This window comes from Hyla sarda, chromosome 3 (assembly GCF_029499605.1).
Source record: "Hyla sarda isolate aHylSar1 chromosome 3, aHylSar1.hap1, whole genome shotgun sequence".
Taxonomy (NCBI): domain Eukaryota; kingdom Metazoa; phylum Chordata; class Amphibia; order Anura; family Hylidae; genus Hyla; species Hyla sarda.
Genome location: NC_079191.1, coordinates 239,615,481 through 239,634,799, shown reverse-complemented (window position 1 = coordinate 239,634,799; position 19,319 = coordinate 239,615,481). Strand labels below are relative to the sequence as shown.

At 42.5% G+C, this 19,319-nt stretch overlaps 1 protein-coding gene across 2 annotated transcripts in view; it reads left to right on the top strand.

The window, feature by feature from the left end:
* Positions 1 to 7,639: 7,639 nt before the first annotated feature.
* METTL24 (methyltransferase like 24) overlaps positions 7,640 to 19,319 on the top strand; it is a 140,427-nt gene continuing 128,747 nt past the window's right edge. The window contains exons 1-2 of one of the 2 annotated variants that reach the window (XM_056566316.1): positions 7,640 to 7,733; positions 8,760 to 8,887. In XM_056566316.1, coding sequence (XP_056422291.1) covers positions 8,872 to 8,887 — 16 coding nt within the window. In that variant the 5' untranslated portion in view covers positions 7,640 to 7,733; positions 8,760 to 8,871. Of the gene's footprint in view, positions 7,734 to 8,759; positions 8,888 to 19,319 lie in introns of those variants that run through there. The other variant, XM_056566317.1, reaches the window with a different exon arrangement.

Below are 19,319 nucleotides of genomic sequence, written 5' to 3'. Positions count from 1 at the left end.
CAGACAAAGGTCATGGATTACTGAAACCATGTCCTGTGGTCCGATTTGAACTTATTCAGTTCAGATGGTGTCAAGCATGTGTGGCGGCAACCAGGTGAGGAGTACAAAGACAAGTGGGTCTTGCCTACAGTCAGGCATGGTGCTAGTGTCAAGGTCTGGGCTGCATGAGTGATGCTGGTACTGGGGAGCTACAGTTCATTGAGGGTACTATAAATGCCACAAAAAGAGAGTGGTCCAGCAAGGTAGGTGAAGATTTCTAGTTTCATTGTAGATTATAAAAGCAATTCACATCAGTGTGCATGGCAGGGAAATGCATCTGGAAGCGTTTCTAAGGCTGGGTTCACACTACGGTTTGTAATTACGGTTCCCGTACACGGCTGGGAGGAGGGGTGGGCGGGGCTTAATCGCGGCGCCCGCTCTCAGCCGTCTTCGGGAACAGTAGTTAATGTATGTCTATGAGCTGACCGGAGTGAACCGCAGCCTCCGGTCGGCTGCTTTTTCAGCCGTGTGCGGTCGACCACGTTTTTGCCTGCCGCGATTAAGCCCCGCCCACCCCTCCTCCCAGCCGTATATGGGAACCGTAATTACAAACCGGAGTGTGAACCCAGCCTAACGGACACCGGTTATTTACCAAGTAGCTCAGATATCATTTATGTTTTTTTGCCTGTGACGCACCTGGTCCGTGCTGATCCGAGCAGAGGCCTGGGAGGTGAGCGGACTATTGACTTTGCTTTTACAACCATAAATGCCAACATGTACTCTCTTTGGAAACTGGTCCATAGTGCATTATACCAACATGATAATGACGCCAAACACACCTCCAAGACGACCACTACCTTGCTAGAGAAGCTGGGGGTTAGGCTAGGTTTCCAGTTTTTGAGCTAAAGCCAGACATGTATTCAAAAGGAATATAAAGGAAGGACTTATACTTCTCCCTTCCACTAGATCAACCTCTGACTCTGGCTCAAAAAACTAAAGGTGATGGACTGGCCAAGCATGCCTCAAGACCTAAACCCCACTGAGCATCTGTGGGGCATCCTCAAAAGAGAATGTGGGGGAGCGCAAGGTCTCAACAATCCACCAGGTCCATGATATCGTCTTGGGGGAGTGGAAGAGGACTCCAGTGGCAACCTGTGAAGCTCTGATAAACTCTATGCCCAGGAAGGCAGTGTGATCTGCCAGGGCAGGGAAACTGTGACTTTAAGTAGCTGCTGGGAGCAGACATCTGTGCACTGGCATGCCCCTGATGTCATGGATGCATCCCTGCACCGGCTACTCTGTTCTGAGGAGGAGGATATGCATGCTTACATGCCACTCAGGGTTCTAGAACAGGGACAAGGCACAGACATTTTGGATGGCAGGGCCTCAAGTTTATTATATAAAAAAAAGGCACTTTTCTATTTAAAAATGTATCTGGATCTTTGCTCAACTTCTCTCCCTGATGAATATGCCATCCCTGTTAGAGTGCATTCACACCATGTTTTTGCAATACAGTTTCCATATCAGGATTTTGATGAAAAACAGATTCCACCAAACCGGACTAAGGCTGTGTTCACATCATGATTTTGTCCTTATGCAGAACATGTATGTTCGGACCGTTAAACGTATCAGTTGATTAATATTACAGACATATTGACTAAGTTTGTCTTTTTATGGCCTTTGAATCAACATATACGATATTTATGTGGTACAGAAAATCAGAGTCTACGACGATTGTGTGACAGGTAAGATAATTTTAATTACAGCTAAGATCTTGATGGCATATGGTGGGATACAGGTAAAGCGGTCTAGTTACATTCTTCTAAGGCACAGCACTATAATACAGGAGTCCGCCCCAATTTGCGTGCACCTCATGTCTCAGATAGCGGTCAGAGCAGGGAGCAGGCTTCAGCATCTCCAGTCTTCCTCCTTGTCTCACAGGTATATTAATCAGCCATGCACATGTATTTTGTGTTTTGGCCGTCTGTGGGGGTGATCCCTGGCTGAATATACCTTGTAAACAATATTTTTGGCACATAATATTACTGGCTATCATTTGATTGCACTTACTTACCTCTCCAATTTTAATAGTGTTATCAAAACCTGTGCAGAGGAAAATCTGCTGAGTTTCTCATAGCAACCGATCTGATCGCTTCTTCAATTTCTCAGAGGCTTTTTCAAATATGAAAGAAGAAATCTCATTAATTGCTATAGGCAACTCAGCAACTTGTCCTCTGGACAGGTTTAGAGAAATCTCCCCCTAAGTGTTTCTCATCTGCTTAATTTCCTTTGTATGTGTTGAGTTAGTTTTGGTGTCCTTGTCTGGTAAAAGGTCATAAGGAGGGAGGACCTAGGCTCGGGTTCTAGTTAAAGGGGTACTCCCGTGGAAAACTTTTATTTATTTATTTTTTAAATCAACTGGTGCCAGAAAGTTAAACAGATTTGTAAATCACTTCTATTCAAAAATCTTAATCCTTCCAGTACTTTTTAGGGGCTGTATACTAAAGAGAAATCTAAAAAAGAAATGCATTTCCTCTGATGTCATGACCACAGTGCTCTCTGCTGACCTCTGCTGTCCATTTTAGGAACTGTCCAGAGCAGGAGAAAATCCCCATAGCAAACATATGCTGCTCTGGACAGTCCCTAAAATGAACAGCAGAGGTCAGCAGAGAGCACTGTGGTCATGACATCAGAGGAAATGCATTTCTCTTTAGTATACAGCCCCTAAAAAGTACTGGAAGGAATAAGATTTTTTAAATAGAAGTGATTTACAAATCTCAATGTAATATACAAAGCTGCTCGGCACCACTCTAGTGTATGACACCGGACTAAGTGGATATGAGTGTGGTCCCTTGAAACTGCTGGAGGCTCCTAGTGGCGGTGCTGCACATATGATAAAGCTCATATAACTTGCATCACAAAGAAAGTGGAAAAAATGGAGCACTCACCAGAGTCCTGTGCAGTAACTTCTTTATTCACATGAAGACATAGGGTAAAACAGCAGGGAGGACAGGTGGACGGACGCGGGGGGGGAGAAATCGTCTCGGTGACGGACCGTTTGCGCACCGGAGTGCTTCGTCAGACCGGGGAGATGACGATCACAGGAAGAGGTGTGCTTTTAAAAGGGAGGACCTGGTTTCCTTGACAACAGAGGTAAACCAGATCTCTTCAATACTTTCATTGAAGCCTAACGGACGCCACCGGCCCCTTAGGCTTCAATGAAAAACATGAAATAGGGGCATTTATATAAACATGTGTATCGAGACCTTACCTGCATAGGTTGCTTTTAATGTTATTTGCACTTTTTTGTATTTTTACATGTATAAGTATTGAAGAGATCTGGTTTACCAGTGTTGTCAAGGAAACCAGGTCCTCCCTTTTAAAAGCACACCTCTTCCTGTGTCATCTCCCTGGTCTGACGAAGCGCTCCGGCACGCAAACGGTCCGTCACCGAGACGATCTCTCCCCCCCCGCGTCCGTCCACCTGTCCTCCCTGCTGTTTTACCCTATGTCTTCATGTGAATAAAGAAGTTACTGCACAGGACTCCGGTGAGTGCTCCATTTTTTTCCACTTTCTTTGTGATGCAAGTTATATGAGCTTTATCATATGTGCAGCACCGCCACTAGGAGCCTCCAGCAGTTTCAAGGGACCACACTCATATCCACTTAGTCCGGTGTCATACACTAGAGTGGTGCCGAGCAGCTTTGTATATTATATTGAGACTGTCTATTACCTTTTGCTCAAGGCACACTTAAGCCAGATAAGTGTTCAATGACTGATACCACGTCCAACATGGACACGGACTTAAACGAAATGGAACATAGCAGTACGGTTACAGCAGGGAGAGAGGACGCGGGAGGTTTCTTTGCAGCTTGCGAGGTCCGAGATGAAGCCCAGGTGCTAATCACTAAAACCCTGGAATACAGGATTACCTCCTTAGCTGAACGTGAAACACACCTTTTTTGGACTGTTAAATCGCTACAAGCGTATGCTGATAACAACAAAACTCCAAGAGGATTGAGGGTATACAAATCACCTTCCCAATTTTTGCAGGATGATGAATTCATTAAACAGTGGAATGTACAACACCTTGATCATTCCCTAAAATTACAGCAACTAGTTCTCACGAAAAACAGAAGTGAATATGAGAATGTCACCGTACAACTCTGTAGGATGAAGTGTGAACTGCGCAAAAGAGTGTCGGACTCAAGCTATAAAAGCTTTATAATAAATCTGGAAAAGAAAATTACTATCTTACAGAATACAATAAAGGAAATGAAACGAGATAAGTTCCTGCGGGACAAGTTTGATTTTGAGCAACATCAGGAATTTACCTGGAATAAATCACGCTCAGCTACCAATAATAAAAAATCACAAGAAAGAAAATTTTCTAATCGCAGAAAACGCAATACCTATCAGAAAAATAAAGTGCCTAAAAAGAGTGACTATCTTACCACAGAATCGGAATCTAGCCTCTCTGATGAAGCCACAGCAACGGGCCCCTCCAGAGAGAATCTTTGCCCACGGTCTATCCCTTTAGACGACGGACTCGTAGAGGGGGGAGATGAAGGAAAAACAAAAGCTGTCATAAGAAAAATAGTGACCTGGAAGCAGTAGAGGCAGATAATATTGTGGTGAATTTAACTACAGAGCCCCTCAGTGAAGAATGCCTATCTGTCTTAAATAAGGGACTTAATTTTGGAATCACTGAACCTTTTGTTTTTTGTTCTTTTGAAGAAGACATGTCTAAAGCAATTCGTAGACTTTCTCTAACTAAACACTTTGCAGCAGTTAATAAAAATAAAAAAAGTTTTGTATCCACACAACCAAAAGAGGGTAAAATTAGATGTAAAACGGTACCATTGGGATTCAGAGTTTTGTCAGGCTTTTCAGCACAGGATGAGAGTAACGTGCATATGTCAACTACACTGGCTGAGCAAAATGACATTATAGAGGATCGATTGGATTTTAATGAAAGGGTTGCAGATACTCCTTTTTTTTTGAGGCAACCCCTCTCGTTTTAACCCTCCCCTAATACCGGGCAGCTCAGTGGATATATTCCAAAGAACAGTTTGTCAAGAGGTAAAAGCTCTTATTTATCCTAAACCGACCCAAAATATTACATCTAAGGAAAAGGAAGCCCTAAAATGGTTATCTAATCACAGCGAAATTACTATATCCCGAGCCGATAAAGGGGGCTCTATAGTAATTTGGTATCAGAAAGATTATGAGAATGTAGCAAAGGCACAGTTGAAGAATGTATCCGTATATGAAAAATTAAAACAAGATCCCACTCAGAGAATCATGAGTAATCTACAGTCACTATTATGTAGACATGTCAATAATAATATACTCACTGAGAAAACAGCAGAACGTCTTATACCAGAAAATCCATCAAAACCTAAATGGTATATATTACCCAAAATTCATAAACCGGTTCACCCACCACCTGGGCGCCCGATTGTAGCTGGAAGAGGATCTCCTACATCATTCCTATCCAGCTACATCGATTGGCTGATCTCTCCATTGTTATCCCATATCCCTTCTTATCTTAAAGATACAGGCGACCTGATCACAGCTTTAGACACATTTACATGGCAAGAGGGATACTCGTTAGCCTCTATTGACGTAGAGGGTCTGTACACACACATCCCACAGGATGCTGGTGTGCAGGCCCTCCGTCAATTTTTAACAGGTACTGACAAATCACCTGATCTTATCAACTTTATAACAGAATCCACCGCTTTCATACTGCAAAATAACTGCTTCCAGTATAACAATCAATGGTTTAGGCAATGCCACTGCACAGCTATGGGCATGCCCATATCTTGTGCCTTCGCCAATATTTATTTGGCCATATTTGAATACAGCTACGTGTTTACCACAACTAACCCCTTCATACGATTCATAAAAACGTTTCTTAGATTCGTGGATGACATCTTCGTGATATGGGATGGTATGGAACAGCAATTCAGTAATTTTATACGATACCTCAATCAAATCAATACCATGAATATGACCTTTACGTCAGTATATGGTGGAAACTCATTAGATTTCTTAGACGTACACATAGAAATCATAGAAGAAGGCATTGTTACATCTGGATTTAGAAAACCTACTTCCAGAAATTCTATACTGCATTATGCTTCCTCCCATCCCATACACACGAAGGAAGCTATCCCTAAAAGCAAATTGATCCGGTTAAAAAGGATAAATAATACTCAGGAGAAATATATAGAACAGGCAAATGAACTAGAAGACAGATTAAAGAAAAGAAAATATCCTTCTCAAGTATTGATAAAAGCGAGACAACAAGTAGATTCAATTCCTAGACATTATCTGTTAAAACCCAAAAATAAACATCAAAATACTGATTCCAGATTTACATTTACTTTCAAAAATGCTCCACTAAATAACACCATCAAAGGAGCAATATTGAAATACTGGCATATAATACAACAGGATCCTAATTTTTCACACTGGTCTGAGCTCAACCCTATCACCACCTACAGAAAAAAATCACACTATACAAGATCAATTAAACTATTTTAAAAAACAGAAACAAACCGCACATAATTGGCTTACCGATACTCGCCCATCAGGTAACTTTCCTTGCGGCTCCTGCAAACAGTGCAAACTTAATGGTAAATTCAGTGAGATACAATTAGGCAGTTACAAAATAAAAATTAGACAATTTTTCACCTGCAAAACAACATTTGTTGTATTTGGTGTATTGTCTCATCTGTACATGCGGACAGTTTTATATTGGAAATACGATTCGTCCGCTGTACCATAGAATAAGAGAACACCTCAGATCCTTAGTAACAGGAGTAGGTGCTCCTAGGTTCATATCACATATGAGAGAGAAACACAATAATAATGTGGAAACATTACGATTTGCAGCCATAGAACGCATAGAGTCACCAGCTAGAGGTCTGAACAGACACCAACACCTGCTAAAGAGTGAAGCTAGGTGGATAGTCCGGATGGATGCCACCGGCCCCTTAGGCTTCAATGAAAAACATGAAATAGGGGCATTTATATAAACATGTATATCGAGACCTTACCTGCATAGGTTGATTTTAATGTTATTTGCACTTTTTTGTATTTTTACATGTATAAGTATTGAAGAGATCTGGTTTACCTGTGTTGTCAAGGAAACCAGGTCCTCCCTTTTAAAAGCACACCTCTTCCTGTGATCGTCATCTCCCCGGTCTGACAAAGCGCTCCGACGCGCAAACGGTCCGTCACCAAGACGATCTCTCCCCCCGCGTCCGTCCACCTGTCCTCCCTGCTGTTTTACCCTTTGTCTTCATGTGAATATAGAAGTTACTGCACAGGACTCCAGTGAGTGGTCCATTTTTTCCACTTTCTTTGTGATGCAAATGATTTACAAATCTGTTTAACTTTCTGGCACCAGTTGATTTAAAAAAATAAAAACTTTTCCACAGGAGTACCCCTTTAATGTTTTATCAATGTTGATCAATCCAATGTTTATCATTTTACAGTAATGTCTTAGAAATGGCTGATCCTAACAAAGCTGTACAAGATTCAGAAAAATTATGGTAATGGTAATGTATCATTATGTTATGTTTGAAACACCATTTTTTTTCTACATTTTAATAATCTTTTTAACATTTTAATTAGTTTTTTTTTTTTTACCAATTAGGTACTTTGACAGAAATAGCCTTTCATAGCAAAGTAAGATCATTATTTGATGTGCCAAGGAATTCAACAGTTAATGTATATCAAGGTAAAGCAATATAATCCCCAATTTAATATTTTATTTTTTTATTCTTTTTTTTTTTTTAAATAATCGGAATAATAATATAGAAATCATTTAATAGGTTGTTTAAGAAAATCATGTAAAAAATGTTGATATTTGCTAGTGAAATGTCTGGTGTGAATTGGTTTTTATTTAAGGCTTCTGACTACCATTGACCATCATAACTTATCGCTAATCCATTTTTCTCCTGGATCTTTGTCGTGTGATAGTCTCACTCATAATGTAATTCTCTGCAGTGTGCCTGGATGACGGCACATACAGAATGGAGAAAAGCTACAATTTCTGCAACTTTCCACAGGCATTGTTCTATTGATTGTCTGATGTCACAATAGTCTTTGATGACTCTAATTATATGTTGATATTTCAAGGGCAATTTTTTTATGACATACAGTTAAGCTTTTAATTTTCTTTTCCAAATCTTTTTAGTATTTTTTTTTCTTAATAAACATTACATAACCCAATAAGGGCATTGTTTCATCAAGGATACACCCACAAGGAGATGTTAATCATGTTACACATAAAATGTCAAATTTAATTCTCATAAATAATTTTTATTCTACAGTCCAGACATGTAAAAATGTCAGATGTACTTAAAGCACATGTTATCTTTAGAATTTATAATGTCTACATTATTTATTTATCTTTTTTTCTTAGCAGTCGACACTTCTACAATGTTTGGGATTGAGGAGAATATGTCCTGACAGACCTATAACCCAAATTTTCAATTTTTTCAGGGCAGTACATGTGCTTATATGTCTCAATTTACATAGAGATATATTTTAAAATGAGGTAGTGATATTTTGTGTTAAGAGTTTACCTTCTTATTTAAGGGTGAGCTCAAAAACTGGTCTCCATTTAAAGGAATAAGAGCAATGCACAAGCGAATTAGTGACGTTATTGGACTTAAACCCTGCTATAGGTACTTAAATTTTTCCTTTAATAATATTTTCTAATTTATAACTCAAAATAATTTTTTCTTAATAATTTATTTAGAAACAATATTCATGAAATCATGAGGGAACTTGACAATGATAGACTGAGGAGACGTCGACCGCGATGATGTAGAATTCCAAGAAAAGTATATTCCACCAAGGGACCAAATGATATGTGGCACATAGATGGTAAGTATTACTGCTTTTGTAATCACTATTGATCCTCATTGTTAATCACTTAATGTAATTTTTTTTTTTTTAAATGTAAATTAATCTAGGGTTTGTTTCTTTACCTTTTCTATGTATTTATTCCTGTATTTATTTTAGTGGGGCCCTTCAAAGTTGTATATTATTGGTTGTGGTTATTTTTTTACCCGAATTTATTTTTTATTTTTTTGTCTTTTTTTTTAATTAATAAAAACATTTCAACCTAAGTTATTAACATGTCATAGCATAACTTTAACCCCTTAAGGACCAGGCCAATTTTCACTGTAGGACCAGAGCGTTTTTTGCACATCTGACCACTTTCACTTTAAGCATTAATAACTCTGGGATGCTTTTACCTTTCATTCTGATTCCGAGATTGTTTTTTCGTGACATATTCTTCTTTATGAAATAATAAGAGATAGGTCAGGTATCTATACACCTAGGTATGCAGTGCTCCCAGTCTGAACTAATATAACGAAAGATGGGGAGTGACATAAAACATAACTTTTACTAGTTAATCACTAAAAACACATATTATATAGTGAGTGTATAAATGGGCAAAGAGTTACCCTCCAAAAAGACGCAAAATAAAGACTCCTGTTAAAGTCAATTTAGTTATCTCAATGCTTGCAGATATAGTCACTATCTCAGTCTGCACGTCTCCAAATTACAGCCCGACGCGTTTCTGACAAAAGTCAAATGTCTTCCTCAGGGGCATAAGAGGAGACAGTGACTCTCACATTGTTTAAATATATTTGATTTAGCACAGAGAAATCAATACTCAGTTGTTTGAGCGAAGAGAAATGAATATCTGAATGATATCCCAGTTGCTGATACAGTAACGGCTTGGGTTAACTGTAACTGTGACTGAGATGAGTTGGCACAGTACCCAATAATACAGTGAGCAGGGAATGCCTCAAATGGTCCAGTCTGTAGACCCTTTAATAAAAGCACATAATATACAGTGAGGCTCACTTGTTGTCCCATTAGACCTGTGGAGAAAACAGCAGAGGTCTTACTCACTGTTTGAGTTGCTGCGTCCACGCTCGTCTCCTGCACAAACCCGCTGTGGCGGGGAGCCGTGCAGTTGTGCCGGCTACTGTGCGCACGAGTGAGCTGGAGCGGCGTCTGATCTCATATCCGCTTCCAGAGCGGCGGGTGGATATTGATTTCTCTTCGCTCAAATAACTGAGTATTGATTTCTCTGTGCTAAATCAAATATATTTAAACAATGTGAGAGTCACTGTCTCCTCTTATGCCCCTGAGGAAGACATTTGACTTTTGTCAGAAACGCGTCGGGCTGTAATTTGGAGACGTGCAGACTGAGATAGTGACTATATCTGCAAGCATTGATATAACTAAATTGACTTTAACAGGAGTCTTTATTTTGCGTCTTTTTGGAGGGTAAGTCTTTGCCCATTTATACACTCACTATATAATATGTGTTTTTAGTGATGAACTAGTAAAAGTTATGTTTTATATCACTCCCCATCTTTCGTTATATATTCTACTTTATGTTAGTGGTAACATTTTGTCAATACTTGCATCATTTCTTGATGAAAAATTCCAGAATTTGATGAGAAAATTGAGAATTTAGCTTTTTTCTAACTTTGACGCTATCTGCTTGTATGGAAAATAGACATTCCAAATAAATTATATTTTGATTCACAAATACAGTATGTCTACTTTATGTTTGCATCATAAATTTGACATGTTTTTACTTTTGGAAGACATCAGAGGGCTTAAAAGTTCAGCAGCAATTTTCAAATTTTTCACAGATTTTTCAAAATCGGAATTTTTCATGGACCAGTTCAGGTTTGAAGTAGATTTGAAAGGCTTTCTTATTAGAAATACCCCACAAATGACCCCATTATAAAAACTGCACCCCTCAAAGTATTCAAAATGACATTCAGTAAGCGTGTTAACCCTTTAGGTGTATCACAAGAATAGCAGCAAAGTGAAGGAAAAAATTCAAAATCTTAATTTTTTACATTCGCGTGTTCTTGTAGACCCAGTGTTTGAATTTTTGGGGGTAAAAGGAGAAAAATCCTCTCAAAATTTGTAACCAAATTTCTCTCGAGTAAGGAAATACCTCATATGTGTATGTCAAGTGTTCGGCGGGCACAGTAGAGGGCTCAGGAGAGAAGGAGTGACAACGGGATTTTGGAGAGTGAGTTTTTCTGAAATGGTTTTTGGGGGGCATGTTACATTTAGGCAGCCCCTATGTTGCCAGAACAGCAGAAAACCCCCAACATGGCATACTATTTTGGAAACTACACCCCTCAAGGCATGTAACATGGGGTACAGTGAGCCTTAACACTTCACAGGTATTTGACGACTTTTCATTAAAGTCGGATGTGTAAATGAACAAAAAATGTTTTTCACTAAAGTGCATATTTTTCCCAAATTTACCATTTTTATTAACCTCTTAAGGACCCATGACGTACGGGGACGTCCCCGCACCCTGGGCCTTAAGGACCCAGGACGTCCCCGTACGTCCTGGCGTTTTCCGGTCTCTGCCACTCGCCGGGCAGAGATCGGAACTGGATGCCTGCTGAAATCCTTCAGCAGGCATCCAGGGCAAACGCCGAGGGGGGCCATGTAGGCCCCCCATGTCGGCGATCGCCGCAAATCGCAAGGGAAATCGCCCTTGTGATCTGCGGCGATACCGGGCTGATCGGGTCTCTGGGACCCGACTGCCCGGTAATTTCGCATGATCCCGGCTGTCACAGACAGCCAGGACCATGCTAACGTATAGGAGCGAGGTGGCAAGCCTGCCCCCTCCTCCTATCCCCTGCGATCCGTCGGTTAGTTAACCGACCAATCGCAGGAGGGAGGGCGGTTACTTCCTCCCGTCCTGAAAGTCCGTAGAGGATGGGAGGAAGACCGGAGGACGCGGCAGGAGGAGTGCTGGGGACCGGCCCCGGTACTTACCTCGTCCCTGAAGACCCGGATCCAGTCGATGAAGATGGCGGCGGCGGCGACAGGTGAGTATATCTTCAGCCGCGGTCGGGCCCTTTACAGCAATGCACGTCGCCGTAAAGCGACATGCATTGCTGTAATAGGACCCTGTAAACTACAACTCCCAGCATGCCCAGACAGCCCTTGGCGTCTGGGCATGCTGGGAGTTGCAGTTTTGCAACATCTGGAGGTCCACAGTTTTTGGACCACTGTGCCCTTCCAGATGTTGCAAAACTACACATCCTCAGCATGCCCTTACTGTCCAGGCATGCTGGGAGTTGTAGTGCTGTAACATCTGGCCCTTCAGATGTTGCAGAACTACAACTCCCAGCATGCCTGGACAGTTTTGGCATACTGGGGGTTGTAGTTTTGCAACATCTGGAAGGGCACAGATTGGGAACCACTGTATTAGTGGTCTGCAAACTGTAGTCCTCCAGATGTTGCAAAACTACAACTCCAAGCATGCTGGTAGTTGTAGTTCGGCAACATCTGTCTCTAAAGATGTTGCCGAACTACTACTCCCAGCATGCCTGAGAATGTTTGGGAGTTGTGGTTTTGCAACAGCTGGAGGCACACTGGTTGGTAAACATTGTTTCCTAACTCAGTGTTTCCCAACCCGTGTGCCTCCAGCTGTTGCAAAACCACAACTTCCAAACATTCTTAGGCATGCTGGGAGTAGTAGTTTTGCAACAGCTGGAGGTCCCCCCCCTGTGAATGTACAGGGTACATTCACATGGGCAGGGGGCTTACAGTGAGTATCGGGCTGCAAGTTTGCAATGCAGCAAATTTTGCGCGGCAGCTCAAACTCGCTGTAATTCCCGGCCCATGTGACTGTACCCTAAAAACACTACACTACACTTACACAAAAAAAATAAAAAGTAAAAAACACTACATATACACATACCCCTACACAGCCCCCCTCCCTCCCCAATAAAAATGAACAACGTCTCGTACGCCACTCTTTCCAAGATGGAGCCTCCAGCTGTTGCAAAACAACAACTCCCAGTATTGCCGGACAGCCGTTGACTGTCCAGGCATGCTGGGAGTTTTGCAACAGCTGGCACCCTGTTTGGGAATCACTGGCGTAGAATACCCCTAAGTCCACCCCTATGCAAATCCCTAATTCAGGCCTCAAATGCACATGGCGCTCTCTCACTTCGGAGCCCTGTCGTATTTCAAGGCAACAGTTAAGGGCCACATATGGGGTATCGCCGTACTCGGGAGAAATTGACTAACAAATCTTGGGGGTCTTTTTCTCCTTTCACCCCTTATGAAAAGGTGAAGTTGGGGTCTACACCAGCATGTTAGTGTAAAAAAATAAACTTTTTACACTAACATGCTGGTGTTGCCCTATACTTTTCATTTTGACAAGAGGTAAAGGGGGAAAAAAGCCCCCCAAAATTTGTAACGCAATTTCTCCCGAGTACGGAGATACCCCATATGTGGGCGCAAACTGCTCTGGGGGCGCACAAGAAGGCCCAGAAGGGAGAGTGCGCCATGTACATTTGAGGTGATTTGCACAGGGGTGGCTGATTGTTACAGCGGTTTTGACAAATGCAAAAAAAACAAAACCCCACATGTGACCCCATTTCGGAAACTACACCCCTCACGGAATGTAATGAGGGGTGCAGTGAGAATTTACACCCCACAGGTGTCTGACAGATCTTTGGAAGAGTGGGCTGTGCAAATTAAAAATGTTGTACAGCCCACTGTTCCAAAGATATGACAGACACCAGTGGGGGGTAAATGCTCACTTTACGCCTTCTTACGTTCCTCAAGGGGTCTAGTTTCCAAAATGGTATGCCATGTTATTTTGCTGTCCTGGCACCATATGGGCTTCCTAAATGCGACATGCCCCCCGAGCAAAATTTGCTCTCAAAAAGCCAAATATGACTCCTTCTCTTCTGAGCATTGTAGTTCGCCCGTAGTGCACTTCAGGTCAACTTATGGGGTACCTCCATACTCAGAAGAGATGTGGTTACAAATTTTGGGGGGTATTTTCTGCTATTAACCCTTGCAAAAATGTGAAATTTGGGGAGGAAACACACCTTTTAGTGATTTTTTATTTTTTTTTACGTATGCAAAAGTCGTGAAACCCCTGTGGGGTATTAAGGCTCACTTTATTTCTTTTTACTTTCCACAAGGGGTCTAGTTTCCAAAATGGTATGCCATGTGTTTTTTTTTGCTGTCCTGGCACCATTGGGGCTTCCTAAATGCGACATGCCCCCGAGCAAAATTTGCTCTCAAAAAGCCAAATATGACTCCTTCTCTTCTGAGCATTGTAGTTCACCCATAGTACACCTCAGGTCAACTTATGGGGTGCCTTCATACTCAGAAGAGATGGGGTTACAATGTTTGGGGGGTATTTTCTGCTATTAACCCTTGCAAAAATGTGAAATTTGGGGGGGAAACACACATTTTAGTGAAATTTTATTTTTATTTTTTTACATATGCAAAAGTCGTGAAACTCCTGTGGGGTATTAAGGCTCACTTTATTCCTTGTTACGTACCTCAAGGGGTCTAGTTTCCAAAATGGTATGCCATGTGGGGGATTTTTGCTGTTCTGGCACCATAGGGGCTTCCTAAATGCAACATGCCCCCCAAAAACCATTTAAAAAAAACGTACTCTCCAAAATCCCCTTGTCGCTCCTTCGCTTCTGAGCCCTCTACTGCGCCCGCCGAACACTTTACATAGACATATGAGGTATGTGCTTACTCGAGAGAAATTGGGCTACAAATATAAGTATACATTTTCTCTTTTTTCCCCTTGTAAAATTTCAAAAATTGGGTCTACAAGAACATGCGAGTGTAAAAAATGGAGATTGTGAATTTTCTCCTTCACTTTGCTGTTATTTCTGTGAAACACCTAAAGGGTTAAAACGCGGACTGAATGTCATTTTGAATACTTTGGGGGGTGCAGTTTTTATAATGGGGTCATTTGTGGGGTATTTCTAATATGAAGACCCTTCAAATCCACTTCAAACCTGAACTGGTCCCTGAAAAATTGTGAGTTTGGAAATTTTGTGAAAAATTGGAAAATTGCTGCTGAACTTTGAAGCCCTCTGGTGTCTTCCAAAAGTAAAAACACGTAAATTTTATGATGCAAACATAAAATAGACATATTGTATATGTGAATAAAAGAAAAAATTATTTGGAATATCCATTTTCCTTACAAGCAGAGAGCTTCAAAGTTAGAAAAATGCCAAATTTTCTAATTTTTCATAAAATTTTGGGATTTTTCACCAAGAAAGGATGCAAGATACCACAAAATTTTACCACTATGTTAAAGTAGATTATGTCACGAAAAAACAATCTCGGAATCAGAATGATAACTAAAAGCATTCCAGAGTTATTAATGTTTAAAGTGACAGTGGTCAGAATTGCAAAAAATGGCCGGGTCCTGAGGTGTAAAATGGCTGGGTCCTTAAGGGGTTAAGGGTAATGGGAGAAAATGCCCCCCAAAATTTGTAACCCCATCTCTTCTGAGTATGGGAATACTCCATGTTAGGACGTAAAATGCTCTGCGGGCGAACTACAATGCTCAGGAGAGAAGGAGTCACATTTGGCTTTTGGAAAGCAAATTTTGCTGAAATGGTTTTTGGGGGGCATGTCGCATTTAGAAAGCCCCTCTGGTGCCAGAACAGCAAAAAAAAAAAACATATGGCATACTATTTTGGAAATTACACCCCTCAAGGAACATAACAAGGGGTACAGTGAGCCTTAACACCTCACAGGTATTTGACTACTTTTTGTTAAAGTTGGATGTGTAAATGAAAAAAAAAATGTTTTCACTAAAATGCTGGTTTTTCCCCAAATTTTACATTTTTACAAGGGGTAATAGGAGAAAATTACCCTGTAGATTTGTAACCCCATTTCTTCTAAGTATGGAAATACCCCATGTGTCGACGTCAAGTGCTCTGCGGGAGAATTACAATGCTCAGAAGAGAAGGAGCGAAATTGAGCTTTCGGAAAGAGAATTTGTTTGGAATGAAAGTCAGGGGCCATGTGTGTTTACAAAGCCCCCCATGGTGCCAGAACAGTGGACCCCCCACATGTGACCCCAGTTTGGAAACTACACCCCTCACAGAATTTAATAAGGGGTGCAGTGAGCATTTACACCCCACTGGCGTTTGACAGATCCTTGGAACAGTGGGCTGTGCAAATGAAAAATTACATTTTAAATTTTCACGGACCACTGTTCCAAAAATCTGTCAGACACCTGTGGGGCATAAATGCTCACTGTACCCCTTATTACATTACTTGAGGGGTGTTGTTTCCAAAATGGGGTCACATGTGGGGGGGTCCATTTTTCTGACACTATGGGGGCTTTGTAAACACACGTGGCCTTCAATACTGGACAAATTTTCTCTTCAAAAGCACAATGGCACTCCTTCTCTTCTGAGCATTGTAGTTCGCCAGCAGAGCACTTTACATCCACATATGGGGTATGTTCTTACTGAGAAGAAATGCGGTTACAAATTTTGGGGGGCTTTTTTGCTATTTCCTCTTGTGAAAATGAAAAATTTAGGGTGACACCAGCATTTTCGTGCAAAAATTTTTTTTTTTCATTTTCCCATCCAACTTTAACGAAAATTCATCAAACACCTGTGGGGTGTTAAAGGGGTTGTGCGCTGCCCTAATTTTCGGAGCTCCACTCACAGCGTCCGGAAGTTCATTACTCCGAACGCTGTGTGCGGGCTTCCGTGTTCGTGGCCGCCCGGCGTGACGCCACGCCCGGCCCCTCGCCCGCCCCTCGCGCCCCCTTCCCATAGACTTTCGTTGAGGGGGCGGGTGAGACGTCATGAGGGGGCGGGCGAGACGTCACGAGGGGGTGGGCAAGACGTCGCGAGGGGCCAGGCATGACATCACGCCCAACGGCTGCGAACACGGAAGCCAGCACACAGCGTTCGGAGTAATAAACTTCCGAACGCTGTGAGCGGAGCTCCGAAAGTCAGGGCAGCGCACAACCCCTTTAAGGCTCACTATCCCCCTTGTTAATTTCCCTGAGGGGTGTAGTTTCCAAAATGGGGTCACATGTGGGTATTTATTTTTTTGCGTTTATGTCAGAACCGCTGTAAAATCAACCACCCCTGTGCAAGTCACCAACTTAGGCCTCAAACTTACATGGTGCGCTCTCGTTCCTGAGCCTTGTTGTGCATCCGCAGAGCATTTTACGCCCACATATGGGCTATTTCCGTACTCAGGAGAAATTGTGTTACAAATTTTAGGGGTCTTTTTTTTCCTTTTAACACTTGTGAAAATAAAAAGTATGGGGCAACACCAGCATGTTGGTGTAAATTTTTTTATTTTTTTACACTAACAAGCTGGTGTAGCCCCCAACTTTTCCTTTTCATAAGGGGTAAAAGGAGAAAAAGACCCCCAAAATTTGTAGTGCAATTTCTCCCGAGTACGGAGATACCCCATATGTTAACACGGTCATCCACTTCATCACAAGTGACATCTGATACCCCCAGTCAACAGTCGGTGGGTTCCTCAGACACAACCCTCAGTTGGCATAGCCAGGGAGCAGTCTCTGTTCTCCCATTGCCTCTGTCCTATGCTGTTCCCTCCCCTGCAGAAGTATCTTATGCTGTGGGTTCAGCTCCATTATTCACTGAGCACAATCTAATAGAGGACAGTCAGCAGCTACTGCCCAGCCAAGAAGTGGAGGAGACATCCGCCACTTCCTCCGCTAGGTGGGCAAGTAATGATGAGAAGAGTGACATTGGAGGTGGTGTTGCCATTATTCAGGGTCCTGAAGCAGACACTGTTGAGGAACCTGAGGAGGACATCAGTGACGTGAAGAGGGTTGCAGGTTGCCCATGAGGCAGCAGCTGAGCCAGCAAGGTGGTAGCATGGTCGGCAGTCAGCATGGCGGGAGAAATGTGCCTGGGGCAGACCACTTGCTTTATGGCAGCCTACCTTCCCAGGAGGTAGTGGAACGGGGGTTCCTGGAGACGGTGGCAGTAGCAGCCAATTAGTGCGGACTGTTGGTGGGAAAATCAGCTATTCTGCAGTGTGGCAGTTTTTCATCAAGCATCTGGACGAAATTAACCTAGCCACATGCAAGTGTGGTGTCCCGGTACCGTATTTCATACATTACCTTTGCAGAGGTCCCCATAGTCAGAGTCCCTAGGATGTCGGGGTCCCTCTTCTGTAGTTATCCCCTTGTCACCCCTCAGTTAGTCAATGACTATATGGAAGTTCATATAAATATTAGTATAGATATATGTATATATGTAATTGCCTATCTGTTCGAGCATAGCAGGACCTGCGGGTCACGTGATTAGGTTAGAACTCTATGGTTTTGCTACAGGACCTTTGGAGGTTCCCATGACGTGTTCACCCACAATGCAATGTAACGGTGAGTGACAGTTGTTATGGACCAATCCAAAACAGCCAGCCCCTGCCCATATAAGGGAGCTGCGCCATCTTGATCGCTCTCTTGGGTTGCTGATTCTGGAAGAGGTAGGACCTCCGCAGCTTACAAGACAATTTACTAGGCCAAAGCCTTGCGGCCTCGGCCTCTAACATAGCGGATAGACTAAGCCATTCCCTCCTACTCACCGCAAGATCACTGGACCTAAATGCACCCTTAAATCCAGCGGATCTATGCTACAAAATCTCTAAGAAGCTAAATTGAGCTTATCTGATTCCAACCAACTGTCAATCGCTGCTCAGCTATATGCATAGAGACTCTGTTTTCTGGACTGTTACTATTGCTGCATGTACAGAAATCCTTCAGTAAAAGTTCCTGCAAGTTTTCAGTTAACAGTGGTTGTGGACTATTCTTTATTTCTGCATCACCTATTGCTCTTGGGAAGGGTGGCAATAGGCCTATCAAGATTACAGTATTTAACCCTCACCCTGGCGTCACGAGTGACAAGGGTTAACAGCGCCCTTTACTATCCCGAACAGCAACACCCTAACTACCCTACACCCCACAAGGCTTTATCCCCAATCCAGCCACAACACAAGATGTTGGCAGAAGGTGAAGCATGGCAAGAGTCCCAATGTTGGCACCACGGCCCTGCGTCAACATATGCTGCGCCACCATAAAGCAGCCTGGGACAACCGTGGCTCACAAGTGGTGGTCCAGCCTACATCATCACCCAGTGGCGCGTCGCTCCCTCTTACAGCCAGCCAAGGCTCCCCCACCTCAGCCGAAGGGAGGTGTGTGTCACACACTCCTGTCGCTCCAGATGCTCCTGCTACTTTGAGTCAATCATTCTGCCAGCAATCCATTGGCAAAGCCATTGTCCAAGAGACAACAGTATGCGCTCACTCATCCAACGGCGCAGAAGCTGAATGTGCTTGTCACAATCACACCCTATCGGTCCAGCCAAGACGCTAGAAAGAGTGTGATGGTGCAAGGGACCTCTGGGTATCCACTACTAGTCCCAGTAAGTCACCAAATTAACCCTTAGATAAACGTGTTTCCACCAGAGCTGCC